The sequence below is a fragment of the Schistocerca gregaria genome, chromosome 4 (genome assembly GCF_023897955.1).
Source record: "Schistocerca gregaria isolate iqSchGreg1 chromosome 4, iqSchGreg1.2, whole genome shotgun sequence".
Lineage (NCBI taxonomy): Eukaryota > Metazoa > Arthropoda > Insecta > Orthoptera > Acrididae > Schistocerca > Schistocerca gregaria.
In genome coordinates, this window is record NC_064923.1 from 176,586,413 (window position 1) to 176,608,672 (window position 22,260).

The 22,260-nt window shown below is 41.0% G+C and overlaps 1 protein-coding gene across 1 annotated transcript in view; it reads right to left on the bottom strand.

Moving 5' to 3' along the window:
• Positions 1–22,260, bottom strand: part of LOC126267245 (ADAM 17-like protease) — a 146,441-nt gene that overhangs the window by 112,847 nt on the left and 11,334 nt on the right. The window contains exons 2-3 of the mRNA XM_049972253.1: positions 20,213–20,351; positions 19,871–19,971 (exon numbers count right to left, since the gene is read on the bottom strand). Coding sequence (XP_049828210.1) covers positions 19,871–19,971; positions 20,213–20,351 — 240 coding nt within the window. The remainder of the gene's footprint in view (positions 1–19,870; positions 19,972–20,212; positions 20,352–22,260) is intronic.

The following is a 22,260-nucleotide window of genomic DNA, read 5'->3' on the forward strand; positions in this document are numbered from 1 at the left end:
GATGCGGAGCAAGCTTCCTGTGTGTGTGTTAGAGTTCGACAAAAACAAGTGTGCTACAGCTGTTCTATGGATGTTTGGAACCAAGTACAGTAAGAAGCCACCAACAAGGAAGGCCATTTACCACAGGCACAACAAATTTGTTACGAAGGGTTACTTGTGCCCGCTAAAAGAAGTGGACATCCCAGTGTGAGTGAAGTGAATGTGGAGTGCGTACGAGACACATTCATAAGGATATTCCTACCTGGATATATTGCAGCAATGGCTGATGCCTCAAATGCAATTGGACTCTCCAATCATCTTTCAGCAGGATGGGGCTCCATCCCATTTTCATTGTGAAGTTTGTGGATACCTGAACACGGAGCTGCTGCATTGATGAATCGGCCGTGCTACAGAAGGGGGCAGCTGTTTCATGAAATGGCATCCCCAATTACCAGATCTCGCTCTGTGTGACTTTTTTTCTGTGGAGATACATTAAAGAAGTGGTGTATGTACCGCCTCTACCAAGTGACGTAGCAGAGCTTCGGGTGAGAATACGGGAAGTGACTGCCACAGCCAACAGTGCCATGTTGAGACAGGTATGGCAAGAATTCGATTATCATATTGACGCCTTCCAGGTCACTCATGGCTCACACATCAAATGTTTATAAAAAAAATCAGAGTTTCTCTTCAAAGAGCAATATGTATGACTTCTGTACAATGTTTAGTTCTTATTCAATAAATAATTGAAAATGTTCCCAGACTTTATGTACGTCCTGTATATGCTTTGGCTTATTACAATACTTGTGCCATCTACAAAAAGAACTAATTCTGCTTGTTGTACATTATACAGAAGATCGTTTACATATACGAGAAACAGTAGTGGACCTAAGATTGAACCTTGGGGGCATCCATAACTGACTACTCCCCAGTCAGAAGCATGTCTCTGGACTATATTGCTTGAATTACTAAGTACAATTTTCTGCATTCTTTCGGTTAGATATGACATTGTCCATTGGTTGGCTATTCCGTCAAGTCCCATAAAACATGCAATTATCTAGGAGAATGCTGTGATTCACAGAGTCAAATGTCTTAGAGGGGTTTCAGAACATAAGTACTGGCACTATTTTATTATTTAATGCTTGGGAAATCTGGCAAATGAACATGTAAACGGAATTCTCAGTTCAGCAACCTTTCTGAAACCCACACTGTGATGTCCTAAAGATTCTATAGTTGTTAAGGTGAGATACTATTCTACAATACACAAACCTTCTCAAAAGTGAAAAAGGTCAGTAGTTATTGACATCTCTTATCACCTTTCATAAAGAGGGTTTACATCTACATCTACATCTACATCTACATCTACATCTACATCTACATCTACATGACTACTCTGCAATTCACATTTAAGTGCTTGGCAGAGGGTTCATCGAACCACAATCATACTATCTCTCTACTATTCCACTCCCGAACAGTGAGCGGGAAAAACGAACACCTAAACCTTTCTGTTCGAGCTCTGATTTCTCTTATTTTATTTTGATGATCATTCCTACCTATGTAGGTTGGGCTCAACAAAATATTTTCGCATTCGGAAGAGAAAGTTGGTGACTGAAATTTCGTAAAAAGGTCTCGCCGCGACGAAAAACGTCTATGCTGTAATGACTTCCATCCCAACTCGTGTATCATATCTGCCACACTCTCTCCCCTATAACGCGATAATACAAAACGAGCTGCCCTTCTTTGCACCCTCTCGATGTCCTCCGTCAATCCAACCTGGTAAGGATCCCACACCGCGCAGCAATATTCTAACAGAGGACGAACGAGTGTAGTGTAAGCTGTCTCTTTAGTGGACTTGTTGCATCTTCTAAGTGTCCTGCCAATGAAACGCAACCTTTGGCTCGCCTTCCCGACAATATTATCTATGTGGTCCTTCCAACTGAAGTTGTTTGTAATTTTAACACCCAGGTACTTAGTTGAATTGACAGCCTTGAGAATTGTACTATTTATCGAGTAATCGAATTCCAACGGATTTCTTTTGGAACTCATGTGGATCATCTCACACTTTTCGTTATTTAGCGTCAACTGCCACCTGACACACCATACAGCAATCTTTTCTAAATCGCTTTGCAGCTGATACTGGTCTTCGGATGACCTTACTAGACGGTAAATTACAGCATCATCTGCGAACAGTCTAAGACACCTGCTCAGATTGTCACCCAGGTCATTTATATAGATCAGGAACAGTAGAGGTCCCAGGACGCTTCCCTGGGGAACACCTGATATCACTTCAGTTTTACTCGATGATTTGCCATCTATTACTACGAACTGCGACCTTCCTGACAGGAAATCACGAATCCAGTCGCACAACTGAGACGATACCCCATAGCTCCGCAGCTTGATTAGAAGTCGCTTGTGAGGAACGGTGTCAAAAGCTTTCCGGAAATCTAGAAATACGGAATCAACTTGAGATCCCCTGTCGATAGCGGCCATTACTTCGTGCGAATAAAGAGCTAGCTGCGTTGCACAAGAGCGATGTTTTCTGAAGCCATGCTGATTACGTGTCAATAGATCGTTCCCTTCGAGGTGATTCATAATGTTTGAATACAGTATATGCTCCAAAACCCTACTGCAAACAGACGTCAATGATATAGGTCTGTAGTTAAATGGATTACTCCTACTACCCTTCTTGAACACTGGTGCGACCTGCGCAATTTTCCAATCTGTAGGTACAGATCTATCGGTGAGCGAGCGGTTGTATATGAGTGCTAAGTAGGGAGCTATAGTATCAGCGTAATCTGAAAGGAACCTAATCGGTATACAATCTGGACCTGAAGACTTGCCCGTATCAAGCGATTTGAGTTGCTTCGCAACCCCTAAGGTATCTACTTCTAAGAAACTCATGCTAGCAGATGTTCGTGTTTCAAACTCTGGACTATTCCATTCGTCTTCCCTGGTGAAGGAATTTCGGAAAACTGCGTTCAATAACTCCGCTTTAGCGGCACATTCGTCTATAACAGTACCATCGGCACTGCGCAGCGAAGGTATTGACTGCGTCTTGCCGCTTGTGTACTTTACATACGACCAGAATTTCTTTGGATTTTCTACCAAATTTCGAGACAATGTTTCGTTGTGGAACCTATTAAAGGCATCTCACATCGAAGTACGTGCCAAATTTCGCGCGTCTGTTAATTTTAGCCCATCTTCAGGATTTCGCGTTCTTCTGAACTTCGCATGCTTTTTCCGTTGCCTCTGCAACAGCGTTCGGACCTTTTTTGTGTACCACGGGGGATCCGTTCCATCTCTTACCAATTTATGAGGTACGAATATCTCAATTGCTGTTGCTACTATATCTTTGAATTTGAGCCACATCTCGTCTACATTCGCATAGTCAGTTCGGAAGGAATGGAAATTGTCATTTAGGAAGGCTTCTAGTGGTACTTTATCCGCTTTTTTAAATAAAATTATTTTGCGTTTGTTTCTGATGGATTTGGAAGAAATGGTATTGAGCCTAGCTACAATGACCTTGTGATCACTAATCCCTGTATCAGTCATGATGCTCTCTATCAGCTCTGGATTGTTTGTGGCCAAGAGGTCAAGTGTGTTTTCGCAACCATTTACAATTCGCGTGGGTTCGTGGACTAACTGTTCTAAATAATTTTCGGAGAATGCATTTAGGACAATCTCGGAAGACGTTTTGTGCCTACCACCGGTTTTGAACAAGTATTTTTGCCAACATACCGAGGGTAGGTTGAAGTCCCCACCAACTATAACCGTATGAGTGGGGTATTTATTTGTTACGAGACTCAAACTTTCTCTGAACTGTTCCGCAACTGTATCATCGGAGTCTGGGGGTCGGTAGAAGGAGCCAATTATTAACTTAATTCGGCTGTTAAGTATAACCTCCACCCACACCAATTCGCACAGAGTATCTACTTCGACTTCACTACAAGATAAACCACTACTGACAGACACCAACACTCCACCACCAATTCTGCCTAATCTATCTTTCCTGAACACCGTCTGAGACTTCGTAAAAATTTCTGCAGAACTTATTTCAGGCTTTAGCCAGCTTTCTGTACCTATAACGATATCAGCTTCTGTGCTTTCTATTAGCGCTTGAAGCTCAGGGACTTTTCCAGCGCAACTACAACAGTTTACAACTATAATTCCGACTGTTCCTTGATCCAAGCACGTCCTGTAATTGCCAAGCACCCTTTGACATTGCAGCCCATCCCGCACTTTCCCGAGGCCTTCTAACCTAAAAAACCGCCCAGTCCACGCCACACAGCCTCCGCTACCCGTGTAGCCGCCAGCTGAGTGTAGTGAACTCCTGACCTATTCAGCGGAACCCGAAACCCCACCACCCTATGGCGCAAGTCAAGGAATCTGCAGCCAATACGGTCGCAAAACCGTCTGAACCTCTGATTCAGACCCTCCACCCGGCTCTGCACCAAAGGTCCGCAGTCGGTTCTGTCAACGATGCTGCAGATGGTGAGCTCTGCCTTCATCTCGTAAGCAAGACCGGCAGCCTTCACCAAATCAGATAGCCGCTGGAATCCAGAGAGAATTTCCTCAGATCCAAAGCGACACACGTCATTAGTGCCGACATGTGCCACCACCTGCAGCTGGCTGCACCCTGTGCTCTTCATGGCATCCGGAAGGACCCTTTCCACATCAGGAATGACTCCTCCCGGAATGCACACGGAGTGCACACTGGATTTCTTCCCCTCCTTAGCCGCCATATCCCTAAGGGGCCCCATTACGCGCCTAACATTGGAGCTCCCAACTACCAGTAAGCCCAACCTCTGCGATTGCCCGGACCTTGAAGGCTGAGAATGATCCTCTGAAACAGGGCAGGCAGCTGCATCTGGCTCAGCCAGAGACAGTGCCTGAAACCGGTTTGTCAGACGCACCGGGGAGGCTTTCTGGTCAGCTTCCGGGGACGCCTTTCGCTGCCTGCCACGCCTTGGAACGACCTCCCAATCAACCACAGGCGAGGGCTCAGCCCCACTGCGGGCAGCAACCGGGGCAACCACAGCGGCAGACCGATCTGGGGACAGACGGGATGAGGTTGACATCCCCGTGATACCCGAGTCCGGCTCCCCACAGTGGTGCCCATTGGCAACAGCCTCAAGCTGCGCGACCGAAGTCAGCGCCGATTGCAGCTGTGAGCGAAGGGATGCCAAGTCAGCCCTCATCCGAACACAGCAATCGCAGTCCCTGTCCATTCTAATCGATGTTTAACAACAGTTACCGAAACACGAGTCCGTGCCTAGATAACGCAAGCGGAACACGCAAAGAATGTATCAACTAACCTGTACAAATGCCTAACGACTGCGCTACAGTCTGCTGAATTTACGATTACAGTAACTAAAACTCGAAATTGCACCTCCTATACGAAACTCACACGCAATTTAAATAAGAATCTACGAAGTAAACACTAAAGCGCGATGCTACAACTGTCAAATACTATAATACGCCCGAAATATATGAATTAAACAATGCAAGTACCCAAAAACACGCAAAGAAATTAATTAAACTATGTAACAAATAAGTAAGCTAGGGTTATACGACTTGCTGCTGCAGCTGCTTATCCAACGGCGGCAGGGAGCACAATGACTGGCCAACCGACTCTGGCCGTTCACAACAAAAACAGAAGACAGACGACTACGCAAATTTGCACTATTCAGGTACTAAGGCGCGATGCTACAACCCTCAAATACTATAATACGCCCGAAATATACGAATTAAACAATGCAAGTACCCAAAAACACGCAAAGAAATTAAACTATGTAACAAATAAGTAAGCTAGGGTTATACGACTTGCTGCTGCAGCTGCTTATCCAACGGCGGCAGGGAGCACACTGACTGGCCAACCGACTCTGGCCGTTCACAACAAAAACAGAAGACAGACGACTACGCAAATTTGCACTATTCAGGTACTAAAGCGCGATGCTACAACCCTCAAATACTATAATACGCCCGAAATATACGAATTAAACAACAGTATGTTTCAGTATTTATGAAAAATGCCTTGGATTAGTGACGCATTACATATTCTGGATAAGACCGGGCTTATCACATGGAAACAAATCTTTAGTACTCCATCAGAAACTCCATCAAACCCTGATGAACTTTTATTTTTGAGTGTGTGTATAATTTTCTTAATTTCAGAAGGAGAAGTTGGTGACACATTTACATGATTGAATTTTAGGAGAGTTACATTTCAACATACTGTTGTGGTTTTGCTCTTTAATTGTTTCTCTCTATGCTCTATGTTTAAGAAATTGTTATTAAATGCATTTGCTATCTATGACTCGTCTTTTATAACCCTTCCATTCAGTTTAATAGTGATGTCTTGTTCTGTGGCTGGTTGCCCTGTCTGCTGTTTCACTACATTCCATATAGCCTTATGCATGTTGTCAGAAGTACTGATTTCTGATACTACATGCAAATTCCTTAATTTTTTATAACCTTTCTTGGTAATTTTTAGTAGTTTTTGTAGTATGCAACTACTGCAGGATCCCTACTTGTTCTTGCCAAAAGATACATCTCTATTTTCCTTTTACAAGATACATTAATCTCACCCCCCCCCCCCCCCCATTACAAACGGTTTTTTACCTGGCTCTTTAGCGTCAGTTCTGAGTAGCTTATGTGGAAAGCTATTTTCAAATAATGTACGGAATTTATCATGGACTAGATTAATTTATGTTAGCATTTGGTTGATTATAAATTACATCCCAGGCCATCTCCTGTTAAATATTTCAATAACATTTGTCCTGGAATCATTAATTACTCTAATTGATTTTCATTGAGAAGTAACCATACTGTAAGGCACTTTGTTATTTATCGTAACTAACTGTGCTTCATGATCAGAGAGAGCTTTTGTTACTGGGTAAACAGTTATTTTCTTGCTCTGAGCTTCATGAAAGAAAACATTGTCAATTAGGGTCCTACTATCTTTATCCATCCATGGAAAATTAATTACTGACATCAAATTTGAGGATCCAAATAAGGTTTCCAGATCGTTTTTCTTATTAGAATCCATTAGAAAATCTACATTGAATCACCACAGACTGTTAATTGCTTGCTGCTGTCTGACAGATAGCACATTAAGGAACCCGTATCCTCAAATAGTGGGGACCTACATACAGTTACAATTAAAAGTAAACTATTTTCAGTATTACTACACAAGCACAAACCTGTGTGCTGATCACAAAAAAACTACTTTTCTCAATGTTTCTGAACTTGTGTTCTGTCTTAATACACGTAACAACTATAATACAGGGTGTTTATAAATGAATATTGGGGTTTTAACACTTTATAATATTTATTATATTAAACTTACAGTTATAAATGATATGTCAAATGAAAGAGCAACTCATACAGATTCACCAAGAACCTTATAGATATTCAATGTAAGCACCATCTGTCACACGGCACACATCAAATATATAGCCAAGTTCTTTCCAAATGTCGGTAAGTGTGTCTTCAGTGATAGTAGCAACAGCTGCTTCAATCCAGTTTCTTAATTCAGGGAGGTCTGCTGGTAGTGGAGGCACATACACATGATCCTTGATAAAGCCCCAAAGGAAAAAATAGCATGGCGTTAGGTTGGGTGAACAAGGACGCCATGCAAAGCAAGTCCTGTCATTGGGCCCCTTGTGGCCTTCCCAGCGCTTGGGTACAGTGAAGTTCAACCAATCACATACTTCGCTATGCCAGTGAGGTGGCGCACCATCTTTCTGGAAATGAAGTTCTCTGGCTCATCGTCTTCCAACTGAGGGAAGAGTCATTGCTCTAGTGTATCAAGGTAAAAAGTGCCAGTTACAGTAGGTTCACCAAAAAAGAAAGACCCATAAACTTTCTGCTAGGATACGGCACAAAAAACAGTCATTTTAGGGGAATCTTGTTGCATTTGTACCACCTCGTGAGGATTTTCTGAGCCCCAGTTGTGCACATTGTGAGTGTTAACATGTCCACCAGGGTGAAAGGTCGATTCATCACTGAAGACAATATGATCCAGAAAATCTTCATCATGAAACAACATTTCGTTTGCGAAGTTGGAACATAATCCATGGTCTACTGGCTTTAAAGCTTGTAATAACTGTAAACGGTAAGGATGTAGTAGTACATGTTTTCTTAAAACTTTCCACACAGTCGACACGGGGACTTGTAATTCACGACTAGCTTTCCAGACTGATTACTTTGGGCTACTCACTTGTTCAACAGTCTCTTCACTAACTCTTGGTCGTCCTGTGCTCTTCCCTTTACAAAGGCAGCCAGTATCTTCAAATTGATGATACCAGCTACGAATGTTTTATCACTTGGAGGATCACAACCAAACTTCAGCTGGAATGCATGTTCCACAGTAACTACAGATTCAGTCTTTGCTAACTGCAAAACTCAAAATGCTTTCTGTTCACTAGTCGCCATCTTTGCTACTACCGGTGTCTAGCGGATTGCAACGGAAACATTGCGTGCTGCGTATGTACAACTGAAATATTATAAAGCGTTAACGCCGATAGTCATTTATAAACACCTTTTACTATGAAAGGATAGTTGCTACTCACCATATGGTGGTGATGCTGAGTCACAGAAAGGCACAAAAAAAAAGACTGTCTAACAAAGCTTCCAATCCAACAGGCCTTCATCAGGATTTTCTGGATTTTCCATTTTTTATATGTAACATCTCCTCTTTTTCCCATGTTAATTCTGCATGAGTAAGCTGAAATAATGTAATCTCTTCTATGTAACTTATCTACCCCTATGGTTATGTCGTGCTCAGGCAGGCACAGGGCATCTGTCTTATCAGAACTCTCCAAATTTTCTGAACAGGCAAGAAGCTCTTCTGCGTTACTAATCAATCCCTTAATATTTACATGAGATAAGCTAACCTTACTTTCCTGTGCATTGTTAAGCACAGCATTTTAAGCATAAAGCATCATAACCATATTTCATGCATCTGTGTGGAGAAAGCAACATCTGATGGTGTCCTTAATAACTGTTTCTCACAATCATGGCACATCGTTTTGCACTCCCATTGTTACATCATTCCCTTCTACCACAATGCTGATCTTGAAACAACAGGACTGGAACACTAACAAAATCCTGGAATGTTCCCTGTTGCCTGATTTAATTATATGCCATCGCAAATTATGCTGTTCTGTAGCCATATTTTGCTGACGTGGTCATTGTCATCAATGATTTCATATAAATGACCTCCCATCTAATTTACAATGAGAAGAATTAGTTCTTTCTCCAGATGATTCTCAAACTGTAATCAGTCTAAAAACAACACAGCAACAGAAGAAATGATAAATAATCTTCTTAAAAGTATTACTAAGTTTTTTTTTTTTTTTTTTTTTGGAAATTGTCTCATTCTTAATTTCAAAAACACACAGTGTATTCAGTTCTACACTTATAGAGGTACCACACTAATGACAAATGAATAACATGGTGAGGAAATAATAATTAAAGTGGATATTTCAAAATTGTAGGTGTCCGCATTGAAGAGAACTTGGAAAAATGAGAAATTGGAAAAAAATTCTAAACTCTTAAAACAACTCAGTTCACCCACATTTTCACTTCAAATAACTACAAGCCTTGAGGGGAGAAATCGGTAAGTTAACATATTTTGCATTTTTTTATTCAATAATGCTTTACTGAATAATGTTCTGGGGTAACTCATCTTTAAATAATGTTTTGGGGTAACTCATCTTTAAGAAAGAAAGTTTTCATTGCTCAGAAACATGCAGTAAGGACAATATGTGATATTCACCCATGATTGTCTTGTAGATATCTGTTTGAAGAGTTAGGCATTTGACCACTGTTTACAGTATAAAAAGAATAATAATATACATAATTACAATACCAGAAAGCAAAAACAGACATTCATTAGTCTGCCACTTCATCTAACTGGGGTGAAATTACATTAGGTGTTCCACAGGGTTCAATCATGGGTCCCCTTCTGTTCTTGATATACGTGAACAACCTCCCTTCCTATCTGAAACAGGAAGCTGAACTGACACTGTTTGTTGATGATACAAGCATCATTCTTAATCCACTAAAAGAAAGACCAACTGAAAATGATACAAATAAGGTATTTGGAAAAGTCATTAATTGGTTTTCTGCAAATAGGTTTCCTCTAAATTTTGAAAAAAAACACAGTATATCCAATTTTCTGCTGCAAAAAATATAGTTCCTACAATAAATATAACACATCAACATAAGTCAGTAGACAGAGTAGAGCATACTAAGTTTTCGGGTGTACGTATAGATGAGAATCTTAATTGGAAAATTCATATTTTGGATCTTCTAAAGCGACTAGCTTCAGCAACTTTTGCAATCAGAATAATTGCCAATTTTGAGGATATATAAATTAGGGAGCTAACATACTTTGCATACTTTCACTCGCGTAGTCGTCTGTCTTCTGTTTTTGTTTTGAACAGCCAGTGTCGGTTGGTCATAGTCATTGTGCTCCCTGCCGCCGTTGGATAAGCAGCTGCAGCAGCAAGTCGTATAACCCTAGCTTACTTATTTGTTAGATAGTTTAATTAATTTCTTTGCGTGTTTTTGGGTTCTTGCATTGTTTAATTCATATATTTCGGGCATATTATAGTATTTGAGGGTTGTAGCATCGCGCCTTAGTACCTGAATAGTGCAAATTCGCGTAGTCGTCTGTCTTCTGTTTTTGTTGTGAACGGCCAGTGTCGGTTGGTCAGTCAGTGTGCTCCCTGCCGCCATTGGATAAGTAGCTGCAGCAGCAAGTCGTATAACCCTAGCTTACTTATTTGTTAGATAGTTTAATTAATTTCTTTGCGTGTTTTTGGGTACTTGCATTGTTTAATTCATATATTTCGGACGTATTATAGTATTTGACAGTTGTAGCATCGCGCTTTAGTGTTTACTTCGTAGATTCATATTTAAATTGCGTGTGAGTTTCGTATAGGAGGTGCAATTTCGAGTTCTAGTTACTGTAATCGTAAATTCAGCAGATTGTAGCGCAGTCGTTAGGCATTTGTACAGGTTAGTTGATGCATTCTTTGCGTGTTCCGCTTGCGTTATCTAGGCACGGACTCGTGTTTCGGTAACTGTTGTTAAACATCGATTTGAATGGACAGGGACTGCGACTGCTGTGTTCGGATGAGGGCTGACTTGGCATCCCTTCGCTCACAGCTGCAATCGGCGCTGACTTCGGTCGCGCAGCTTGAGGCTGTTGCCAATGGGCACCACTGTGGGGAGCCGGACTTGGGTATCACGGGGATGTCAACCTCGCCCCTTCTGTTCCCAGATCGGTCTGCCGCTGTGGTTGCCCCGGTTGCTGCCCGCAGTGGGGCTGAGCCCTCGCCTGTGGTTGATTGGGAGGTCGTTCCAAGGCGTGGCAGGCAGCGAAAGGCGTCCCTGGAGGCTGATCAGAAAGCCTCCCCGGTGCGTCTGACAAACCAGTTTCAGGCACTGTCTCTGGCTGAGCCAGATGCAGCTGCCTGCCCTGTTTCAGAGGATCATTCTCAGCCTTCAAGGTCCGGGCAATCGCAGAGGGTGGGCTTACTGGTAGTTGGGAGCTCCAATGTTAGGCGCGTAATGGGGTCCCTTAGGGATACGGCGGCTAAGGAGGGGAAGAAATCCAGTGTGCACTCCGTGTGCATTCCGGGAGGAGTCATTCCTGATGTGGAAAGGGTCCTTCCGGATGCCATGAAGAGCACAGGGTGCAGCCAGCTGCAGGTGGTGGCACATGTCGGCACTAATGACGTGTGTCGCTTTGGATCTGAGGAAATTCTCTCTGGATTCCAGCGGCTATCTGATTTGGTGAAGGCTGCCGGTCTTGCTTACGAGATGAAGGCAGAGCTCACCATCTGCAGCATCGTTGACAGAACCGACTGCGGACCTTTGGTGCAGAGCCGGGTGGAGAGTCTGAATCAGAGGCTCAGACGGTTTTGCGACCGTATTGGCTGCAGATTCCTTGACTTGCGCCATAGGGTGGTGGGGTTTCGGGTTCCGCTGAATAGGTCAGGAGTTCACTACACTCAGCTGGCAGCTACACGGGTAGCGGAGGCTGTGTGGCGTGGACTGGGCGGTTTTTTAGGTTAGAAGGCCTCGGGAAAGTGCGGGATGGGCTGCAATGTCAAAGGGTGCTTGGCAATTAAGAGGACGTGCTTGGATCAAGGAACAGTCGGAATTATAGTTGTAAATTGTTGTAGTTGCGCTGGAAAAGTCCCTGAGTTTCAAGCGCTAATAGAAAGCACAGAAGCTGATATCGTTATAGGTACAGAAAGCTGGCTAAAGCCTGAAATAAGTTCTGCAGAAATTTTTACGAAGTCTCAGACGGTGTTCAGGAAAGACAGATTAGGCAGAATTGGTGGTGGAGTGTTTGTGTCTGTCAGTAGTGGTTTATCTTGTAGTGAAGTCGAAGTAGATACTCCGTGCGAATTGGTGTGGGTGGAGGTTATACTTAACAGCCGAATTAAGTTAATAATTGGCTCTTTCTACCGACCCCCAGACTCCGATGATACAGTTGCGGAACAGTTCAGAGAAAGTTTGAGTCTCGTAACAAATAAATACCCCACAAGTACGGTTATAGTTGGTGGGGTCTTCAACCTACCCTTGGTATGTTGGCAAAAATACTTGTTCAAAACCGGTGGTAGGCACAAAACGTCTTCCGAGATTGTCATAAATGCATTCTCCGAAAATTATTTCGAGCAGTTAGTCCACGAACCCACGCGAATTGTAAATGGTTGCGAAAACACACTTGACCTCTTGGCCACAAACAATCCAGAGCTGATAGAGAGCATCATGACTGATACAGGGATTAGTGATCACAAGGTCATTGTAGCTAGGCTCAATACCATTTCTTCCAAATCCATCAGAAACAAACGCAAAATAATTTTATTTAAAAAAGAGGATGAAGTGCCACTAGAAGCCTTCCTAAAAGACAATTTCCATTCCTTCCGAACTGACTATGCGAATGTAGACGAGATGTGGCTCAAATTCAAAGATATAGTAGCAACAACAATTGAGATATTCATACCTCATAAATTGGTAAGAGATGGAACGGATCCCCCGTGGTACACAAAAAAGGTCCAAACGCTGTTGCAGAGGCAACGGAAAAAGCATGCGAAGTTCAAAAGAACGCAAAATCCCGAAAATGGGCTAAAATTTACAGACGCGAGAAATTTGGCACGTACTTCAATGCGAGATGCCTTTAATAGGTTCCACAACGAAACATTGTCTCGAAATTTGGTAGAAAATCCGAAGAAATTCTGGTCGTATGTAAAGTACACAAGCGGCAAGACGCAGTCAATACCTTCGCTGCGCAGTGCCGATGGTACTGTTATCGACGACTGTGCCACTAAAGCGGAGTTTTTGAACGCAGTTTTCCAAAATTCCTTCACCAGGGAAGACGAATGGAATATTCCAGAATTTGAAACACAAACATCTGCTAGCATGAGTTTCTTAGAAGTAGATACCTTAGGGGTTGCGAAGCAACTCAAATCGCTTGATACGGGCAAGTCTTCAGGTCCAGATTGTATACCGATTAGGTTCCTTTCAGATTACGCTGATACTATAGCTCCCTACTTAGCACTCATATACAACCGCTCGCTCACCGATAGATCTGTACCTACAGATTGGAAAATTGCGCAGGTCGCACCAGTGTTCAAGAAGGGTAGTAGGAGTAATCCATTTAACTACAGACCTATATCATTGACGTCTGTTTGCAGTAGGGTTTTGGAGCATATACTGTATTCAAACATTATGAATCACCTCGAAGGGAACGATCTATTGACACGTAATCAGCATGGCTTCAGAAAACATAGCTCTTGTGCAACGCAGCTAGCTCTTTATTCGCACGAAGTAATGGCTGCTATCGACAGGGGATCTCAAGTTGATTCCGTATTTCTAGATTTCCGGAAAGCTTTTGACACCGTTCCTCACAAGCGACTTCTAATCAAGCTGCGGAGCTATGGGGTATCGTCTCAGTTGTGCGACTGGATTCGTGATTTCCTGTCAGGAAGGTCGCAGTTCGTAGTAATAGATGGCAAATCATCGAGTAAAACTGAAGTGATATCAGGTGTTCCCCAGGGAAGCGTCCTGGGACCTCTACTGTTCCTGATCTATATAAATGACCTGGGTGACAATCTGAGCAGGTGTCTTAGACTGTTCGCAGATGATGCTGTAATTTACCGTCTAGTAAGGTCATCCGAAGACCAGTATCAGCTGCAAAGCGATTTAGAAAAGATTGCTGTATGGTGTGACAGGTGGCAGTTGACGCTAAATAACGAAAAGTGTGAGATGATCCACATGAGTTCCAAAAGAAATCCGTTGGAATTCGATTACTTGATAAATAGTACAATTCTCAAGGCTGTCAATTCAACTAAGTACCTGGGTGTTAAAATTACGAACAACTTCAGTTGGAGGGACCACATAGATAATATTGTCGGGAAGGCGAGCCAAAGGTTGCGTTTCATTGGCAGGACACTTAGAAGATGCAACAAGTCCACTAAAGAGACCGCTTACACTACACTCGTTCGTCCTCTGTTAGAATATTGCTGCGCGGTGTGGGATCCTTACCAGGTTGGATTGACGGAGGACATCGAAAGGGTGCAAAAAAGGGCAGCTCGTTTTGTATTATCACGTTATAGGGGAGAGAGAGTGGCAGATATGATACACGAGTTGGGATGGAAGTCATTACAGCATAGACGTTTTTCGTCGCGGCGAGACCTTTTTACGAAATTTCAGTCACCAACTTTCTCTTCCGAATGCGAAAATATTTTGTTGAGCCCAACCTACATAGGTAGGAATGATCATCAAAATAAAATAAGAGAAATCAGAGCTCGAACAGAAAGGTTTAGGTGTTCGTTTTTCCCGCTCACTGTTCGGGAGTGGAATAGTAGAGAGATAGTATGATTGTGGTTCGATGAACTCTCTGCCAAGCACTTAAATGTGAATTGCAGAGTAGTCATGTAGATGTAGATGACGATGTCATACGGAACAATATTTTGGGGTAACTCAACATTTAGACAAAAAGTATTCACTGCTCAAAAAAAAAGTGGTTAGAATAATGTGTGGGGGTTCATAGTCGCACATCTTGTAGGCATCTCTTTAAAAGATTGGGAATTCTTACATTTACTCACTAATGAAATTTGTTCTCAACAACATGGACCAGTTTAAAAACAACAGTGACATTCATTATTATAATACCAGAAAAAAGAAAGACTATCCTTTACTCAACCCATCTTTGGCACAGAAAGGGGTAAAATATGCCGCTATAAAAATGTTTGACAAATTACCAGATGAAATAAAATGTCTCTCAGACAGCAGTAATAGCTTCAAAAATAAATTGAAATCATATCTCCTTGACAACTCCTTCTGTACCATAGATGAATCCTTCAATAGGAATAAATAAATCTATAAATATAGTATATGCATTTTGTGCCATTTAAGGGAAAGGGGTAAATAATAGAAATATTAATCTTGAAATTTGATCTTGTTTCATATGTGCATTTCTTGTGCACTTGGCATGTTCCACCATACCACGAGACTGATCAATGGAACACGAAACTAACCAACCACATTGAGGTTGTCTTTAGCATAAAAAGTGGCGCACAATGCTGTTACCAAAATTTTTGGTTACTTACTTGATGACATAACATGTCTGACAGACTACAGAGCTGCATGTGAAAACAAAATGAAAAAGTTTCTTGCTGATAGCTCCTATTCTCTAGAACTTATATTTATGTAATATATAAAAGATGGTGGGTAAGAATTATTAATTCACATCTGTATTTAAAGAAATTACAAAAAAAATGTATATGGTCAGCATTTACATCTTAATACAAAATGACTCATTCCACATCAATATGATTAGTCACACAAATGAGCCATGGAATATAAAAGTAACTCATTTTTTCCAACAGTTAAGAAATGAATGAATTTGAATGTGGCCTATGTCTTTTGGAAATGATTTGCATGAAGGGCATCCCAAAGAGGTAACCAAAGACAAAAACATTGAGAAAGTGCACAGTAAGCTGTGGTGACAGTTGCATGAAAAAGCTGACCTCATAGACTTATCAAGAGAAAGAGTGTGGTGTATTTTCTAGAAAGAGTTAATTATGAGAAATCTTTGTAGAAGCTGAGTGCAGTTTTGGTTGAATGCTAACAAAAAGCAACTGTGTAAGAAATCCACCCAATGAGTGCAGATGTATTACTGTGGAGAAGGCGTGGATCCACTTCTGCATGCTACATATAAAACAGCACCCAAGGCAATGGATGGAATCTGGTGTACTAGCAGCAAACTAGGTGAATTTGGTTACATCTGCCAAAGAGATTATGCCCAGTGTTTTCTAGCCTGCTTGATTATTCTCATCAACTGACTTGCAAATGGTGAAATGATAACTGGCAAACACTATGAAAATATTCTTGACCAACTGAATGAAAAAAATATGTTCCATGTGTGCTGTTTGCTTTCTTTCTGGCTGGCAAATCCAAAGTGGGCATTTTATTATTTGTTTTGACTTCAATTCTGAGTACAACATTAAAGACCTGTTGAATTACAATGCTGTAAAAATTCTGCAATTTATCCTTTTGATGAAACCAAATTGCAAATGTTTACTCTACATAGCAAGTCTCCTGTGTAGCTGGTTTCAGTGCTTCCCCTTCCAAGTGCTCCATATACAAGCATGTCTCTTGTCTTGCCATCAATTTCTCACTGGGCAGCTTGAAAGACTCTTCTAGAGAAACTCTCGTGATGAGGGATACTGTGTCAAAGCTGACAAGAAGATTAGAGTGTTAAATGTAACCTGAATGAGCAACTACGCAACTTCCAGTGAGTTAAGGATCTGGTCCTTCAAGTTCTTGACAAGACTACATGTTCAGACACAAATGTTACTGATGATGGGCCAAAGTGGTTTGTCTTCCTATGAAGGAATGAAGGTTGGTGGATACATAACTTCCTGGTAACCTCATTCAATACATTGGACATTTAAAGAACTTTCAGTAGCTTCTCTTAGATATTCCTTGTTGGACCTTTCTTTAGTCTTCTATATTCAGAATCGGCTACCAGGCATCTCACCATTTCCACAACGCTATACTTTGTCAACAATACAGTTGCTTTGCCTTTGTCTTCTGGTACGCATCTTCCCTTAGATGTCACACGGCCAAGTTTTTTTTTCTTGAGAAGCTGTTCCTTGCCAACTGTGCATGTGCAAAGATAGACCACGTTTCCTGCCTGAACTTCTCTGCCTTTAGAAGATTTAGGCATGTCCTCATCTTGAAGTGTTTTCTTGAGAAGTTTACTTTTGGCAGTTGTGCATGTGTGAGTAGAGACCACTTTTCCTGCTTGACCTCCTCGGGAATCACTGAAAATAGCTACATGGAAACCAAATGATTTTTTTCCCAATATTTAGGCAAGACATTGGTGATTTAGCCCCATGGAAAAACAAACAGATTTCCTTCATCTAAATTACATATATTTTAACATAATACTTGTGATATAAATAGAAACAAATGGCAAAAAGCCATTTTTTGATATGTTGGCCATGAAAAAAATGGGCTGCACAATAAGACACAATATTTACTACAAAATCACTCATGTGGATCAGTATCTGTAAAGTGGCAGTCACCACCATCCTGTGTACAGAAGAGGTATTCTCAAAATCCTAGTCTGCAGGGCTCGGAGCAGGTCATGACTTTCAGCTTAATAACCAGACTTGACCACCAGAAAACTGCTGGGCTTTGGATGAACAAGCCAGCTGGAGGCAGAGTGGTCATATCCATTCACCTTTATAGTGTGATGACATTCTGTGGGCAATATTATTGGCCACAATGTGAAAAACACATTATATCTGCCAATAAAAATTAAATCACTCATGGACAGGATAAAAAGGGCTTCAGATTCTGCAGGTTTGGAGTGTATACCCAATCCCTTGTGACCAGTCATACAAGGTGTGTGACAAAAGTGATGAGACTGACAACACTGTGAGTAATCTGACACCACTTTGTTCTACTTGCTTAAGGTGGTGTCCTCATCCCTTCCAGACTTTCAGCCCAGAGTTTCAGCTCCGTATAGCCCTCACATAATTTTTTAGAGTGCCAGTGAAGTTGTGTTTTTGTTGTGTGTTATGAAAATGGAACAGCAAAATTTAGAGGAATGTTAAGTCATCATGTTTTGTATTAAACTTGGGGAGTCAGAGTGTGACCCTTGAAAAGTTGAAACAGGCTTTTAGGAAAAATTCTTTATCACGAGCACAAGTTTTTCGCTGGGACAAATCTTTTTTAAAAGCTGATGACACAATGAAGAAGAACCTCACTCAGGTAGACCTTCAACTTCAAAAACTGACAAAAATGTCAAACATGTGCATGCTTCTGTGAGATCAGACTGACATTTAACAGCAAGCACAACGGGTGACTTGTTAAACTTATATCACACATCAAATTTTGACTGAAGATTTGCACTCTGCAGATAAGTGGATGCTATATCATGACAACGCCCCATGTCACACGGCCACTTCCATCACACAATTTTTGATCTCCAAAGACATTCATGTTGTTCCACAGTCCCTCTAGTTACCTGATTAGAGTCCTTGTGACATTTTTCTTTTTCTGGAACTAAAAAATGTCTTAAAAGGATACAGTTTTAAGACTTTAGAGAACGTGCAAAAGAATGTGCCTAACATGTTAAAAGCCCTACCAGTTGCAGCTTTTCAGCCCTGTCACCAAGACTGGGAATAACAACTCTGCCCAAGTACAGTTGCTCAAGGAACTACTTTGAAGGGGGACAGTACTGTTATTTGAAAGACAAAAATTAATGAATGAATAAATAAATAAATAAAAACTTTGTAGATAAAAATCAGTTTCATTAATTTTCTCGCACACCTGTATGCCAGCCAAATATTCAGAACTATGGAACAACCACACAAATCAGAAGTTGCAAAACATTGCTTGGCAGCTGAATTTTGACCAAATGCTAGTGCCTACTCATATTTTTTACTTCTGGAAGTCACTATAAAAGAATCCATTAATGTTAAAACTTCAAAGACACTGTTACTCAGGGTGTCATCGAAAGAATCATATGACCTTACACACCATATGCTCAAAAGCCAGCAGGCCTCGACCCGATCATGAAAGTGATAAAGTGGCACAACAGGGTACATCTATGACTGCTGGCAGTGCATGGACAGTGACAGTAAGCCTAATGTGACACCAGGCTCCAAGCCTATAACAACAGATGGCTTGTACTATTAAGGAAATAGTGGATGCCAGAAGTTATAAAAGAGCATTCCAGCCTCATGGCATCAGTGTGCCTGATGAAAATTTGGACTGTTGCTGAAATACTATCCATATGTGCCCATTTGCTCAAAACTTTTTTTGCTCATAATACACCTTGTGAAACTTAAGAATCAGTAAGTATATTTATTTTCTTACCCTTGGTCATTGTTTCTGCTGTGTTACCATTTTGGTTTGATCTGTCACACTTAACATCAACAGCTTCCAAAAAATATATGGCAATAACAAAACGGCACACTTACTTTTAAAAATCTAACATTATCATCACAACTGCATTTGGAGAAGAATAGAGATAACAGGGTTTAAAAGTACGTAAATTAAAAAAAGAAAAAGAAAGAGAAGTAACAAGTATTATATTTTATTATCTCAACACCCAACATCAGAAATTGTCAAGTGTGACAGCCAACACATTAATGACAAAAAATTTGGTCAACATTCATCTGGATAGAATAACAAACCACAACATAAAACTTTGGCATGCATTACCAATAATCAAATATTTTTCCATGCATGGGAGATGTGATACTGCTGGATCATACTGCTAGCATGCTTGCTTGATATTTAGAGTTATTTAGCTCAAAGACATGCTAGGAAAATATGGATGTTAACTCACCTACAAAAACAGGTTTTTCTGTTCCTTCACTGTCAACTGAATATGCCTTAAATTTGGAGTGAAGAATATCCTTCCTCGGACTCAGTATCAGACGGAAATCTCTAAAACAAAAAGAGGCAAATGTCTAGCTCAATGTGAGCACCTCATGAACATTTACATTTGAGCTCATCAGATGTGAAGTACATTACCATACAGAAAGAATTTGCTTTCTGAACATACAACTATACCTGAAAATAATGAACAAGAATGCAGACCAGCAAAATATACTCTGTTTAAAATCTTAATCAACATGAAAATCAGTGACCTTATACCTATAACTGTAATTAAATAACTGGATACTACCTTCCCAGAGTGCTGAATGACACCTCTTTTATTTTATTGAATGGATGTGGGCTTGGATTTATTCCTCTTTTCACAATTGTGTGTTTGAAATGTGAAGTGTGAAGGGTCTCAAAGTGCCTCAGGTTTTTGTAAATAGAACCTGGAAAAGAAATATTTATAATCAGTTTTATAGATTCACAAATTTTAATATAAGCAGCAACATCTGGGCCTAAGCAAATGCATTAATAGGAAGTTACAAACAAAGTAGCAACTTTTGATGTATTCGAATTCTGTTTCCCTAAGCAACTAGAAGTAAATGGCAGGATGCTTCTTACTGTAAGATCATAACTAACAGCTTGACTCATTCTTGTCAAACAAGGAGTGTAAGTATGTAAATGACTATATATATAACTCACTTTTCTTGTTCAAAGCTTTGTAAATATAAACCATGAATGATTAAGAATGCCAGCCGGTGTGGCCGTGCGGTTCTAGGCACTTCAGTCTGGAACCGCGTGAGCGCTACGGTCGCAGGTTTGAATCCTGCCTCGGGCATGGATATGTGTGATGTCCTTAGGTTAGTTAGGTTTAAGTAGTTCTAAGTTCTAGGGGACTGATGACCACCGATGTTAAGTCGCACAGTGCTCAGAACCATTTGAACCATTTTTTTTTTTTTTAAATTAAGAACAATAACAAAAACATTTATAAAATGACAACAACCACCACCACCACCGTGTGTACACGCGCGCGCGCGCACACACACACACACACACACACACACACACACACACACACACACACACACACACACACACACACACACACACACACACACACCAGTCCAGATGACTTTCTTGTATCCGATGAATGTTTAGTGACAGTGTTCTTTCACCTCTACTAATGTCAGTGTCTTGTGAGCAGTGAGCAGAGGTCTCATGTGTGGGTTGCTGGTTCTTCAGCCCACACTGAGGAGATGTTTTTGAACCGAATGCTGGTTTGCCAGTTGTTACTGTTTAACACAGAGCTGGAGAGCTGTTTACTGCAGTGTGACCATTTTATCAGCTCTTGTAATACATGAAGAATGCTGACAACACAGTTACACACTGCAGTGCACTCTGAGGACACTAGTTTCTTCCAAATATGTTGTTCACCATAGATCCTTGACATAGGAGCACATGTTGTTGTTGTTGTTGTTGTTGTTGTTGTTGTTGTCTTCAGTCCTGAGACTGGTTTGATGCAGCTCTCCATGCTACTCTGTCCTGTGCATGCTTTTTCATCTCCCAGTACCTACTGCAACCTACATCCTTCTGAATCTGCTTAGTGTATTCATCTCTTGGTCTCCCTCTACGATTTTTACCCTCCACGCTCCCCTCCAATGCTAAATTTGTGATCCCTTGATGCCTCAAAACATGTCCTACCAACCGATCCATTCTTCTAGTCAAGTTGTGCCACAAATTTCTCTTTTGCCCAATCCTATTCAATATCTCCTCATTAGTTACGTGATCTACCCACCTTATCTTCAGCATTCTTCTGTAGCACCACATTTCAAAAGCTTCTATTCTCTTCTTGTCCAAACTAGTTATCGTCCATGTTTCACTTCCAAACATGGCTACACTCCATACAAATACTTAAACGACTTCCTAATACTTAAATCTATACTCGATGTTAACAAATTTCTCTTCTACAGAAACGCTTTCCTTGCCATTGCCAGTCTACATTTTATATCCTCTCTACTTTGACCATCATCAGTTATTTTACTTCCTAAATAGCAAAACTCCTTTACTACTTTAAGTGTCTCATTTATTAATCTAATTCCCTCAGCATCACACGATTTAATTTCACTACATTCCATTATCCTCGTTTTGCTTTTGTTAATGTTCATCTTATATCCTCCTTTCAAGACACTGTCCATTCCGTTCAATTACTCTTCCAGGTCCTTTGCTGTCTCTGACAGAATTACAATGTCATCAGCGAACCTCAAAGTTTATACTACTTCTCCATGAATTTTAATACCTACTCCGAATTTTTCTTTTGTTTCCTTTACTGCTTGCTCAATATACAGATTGAATAAC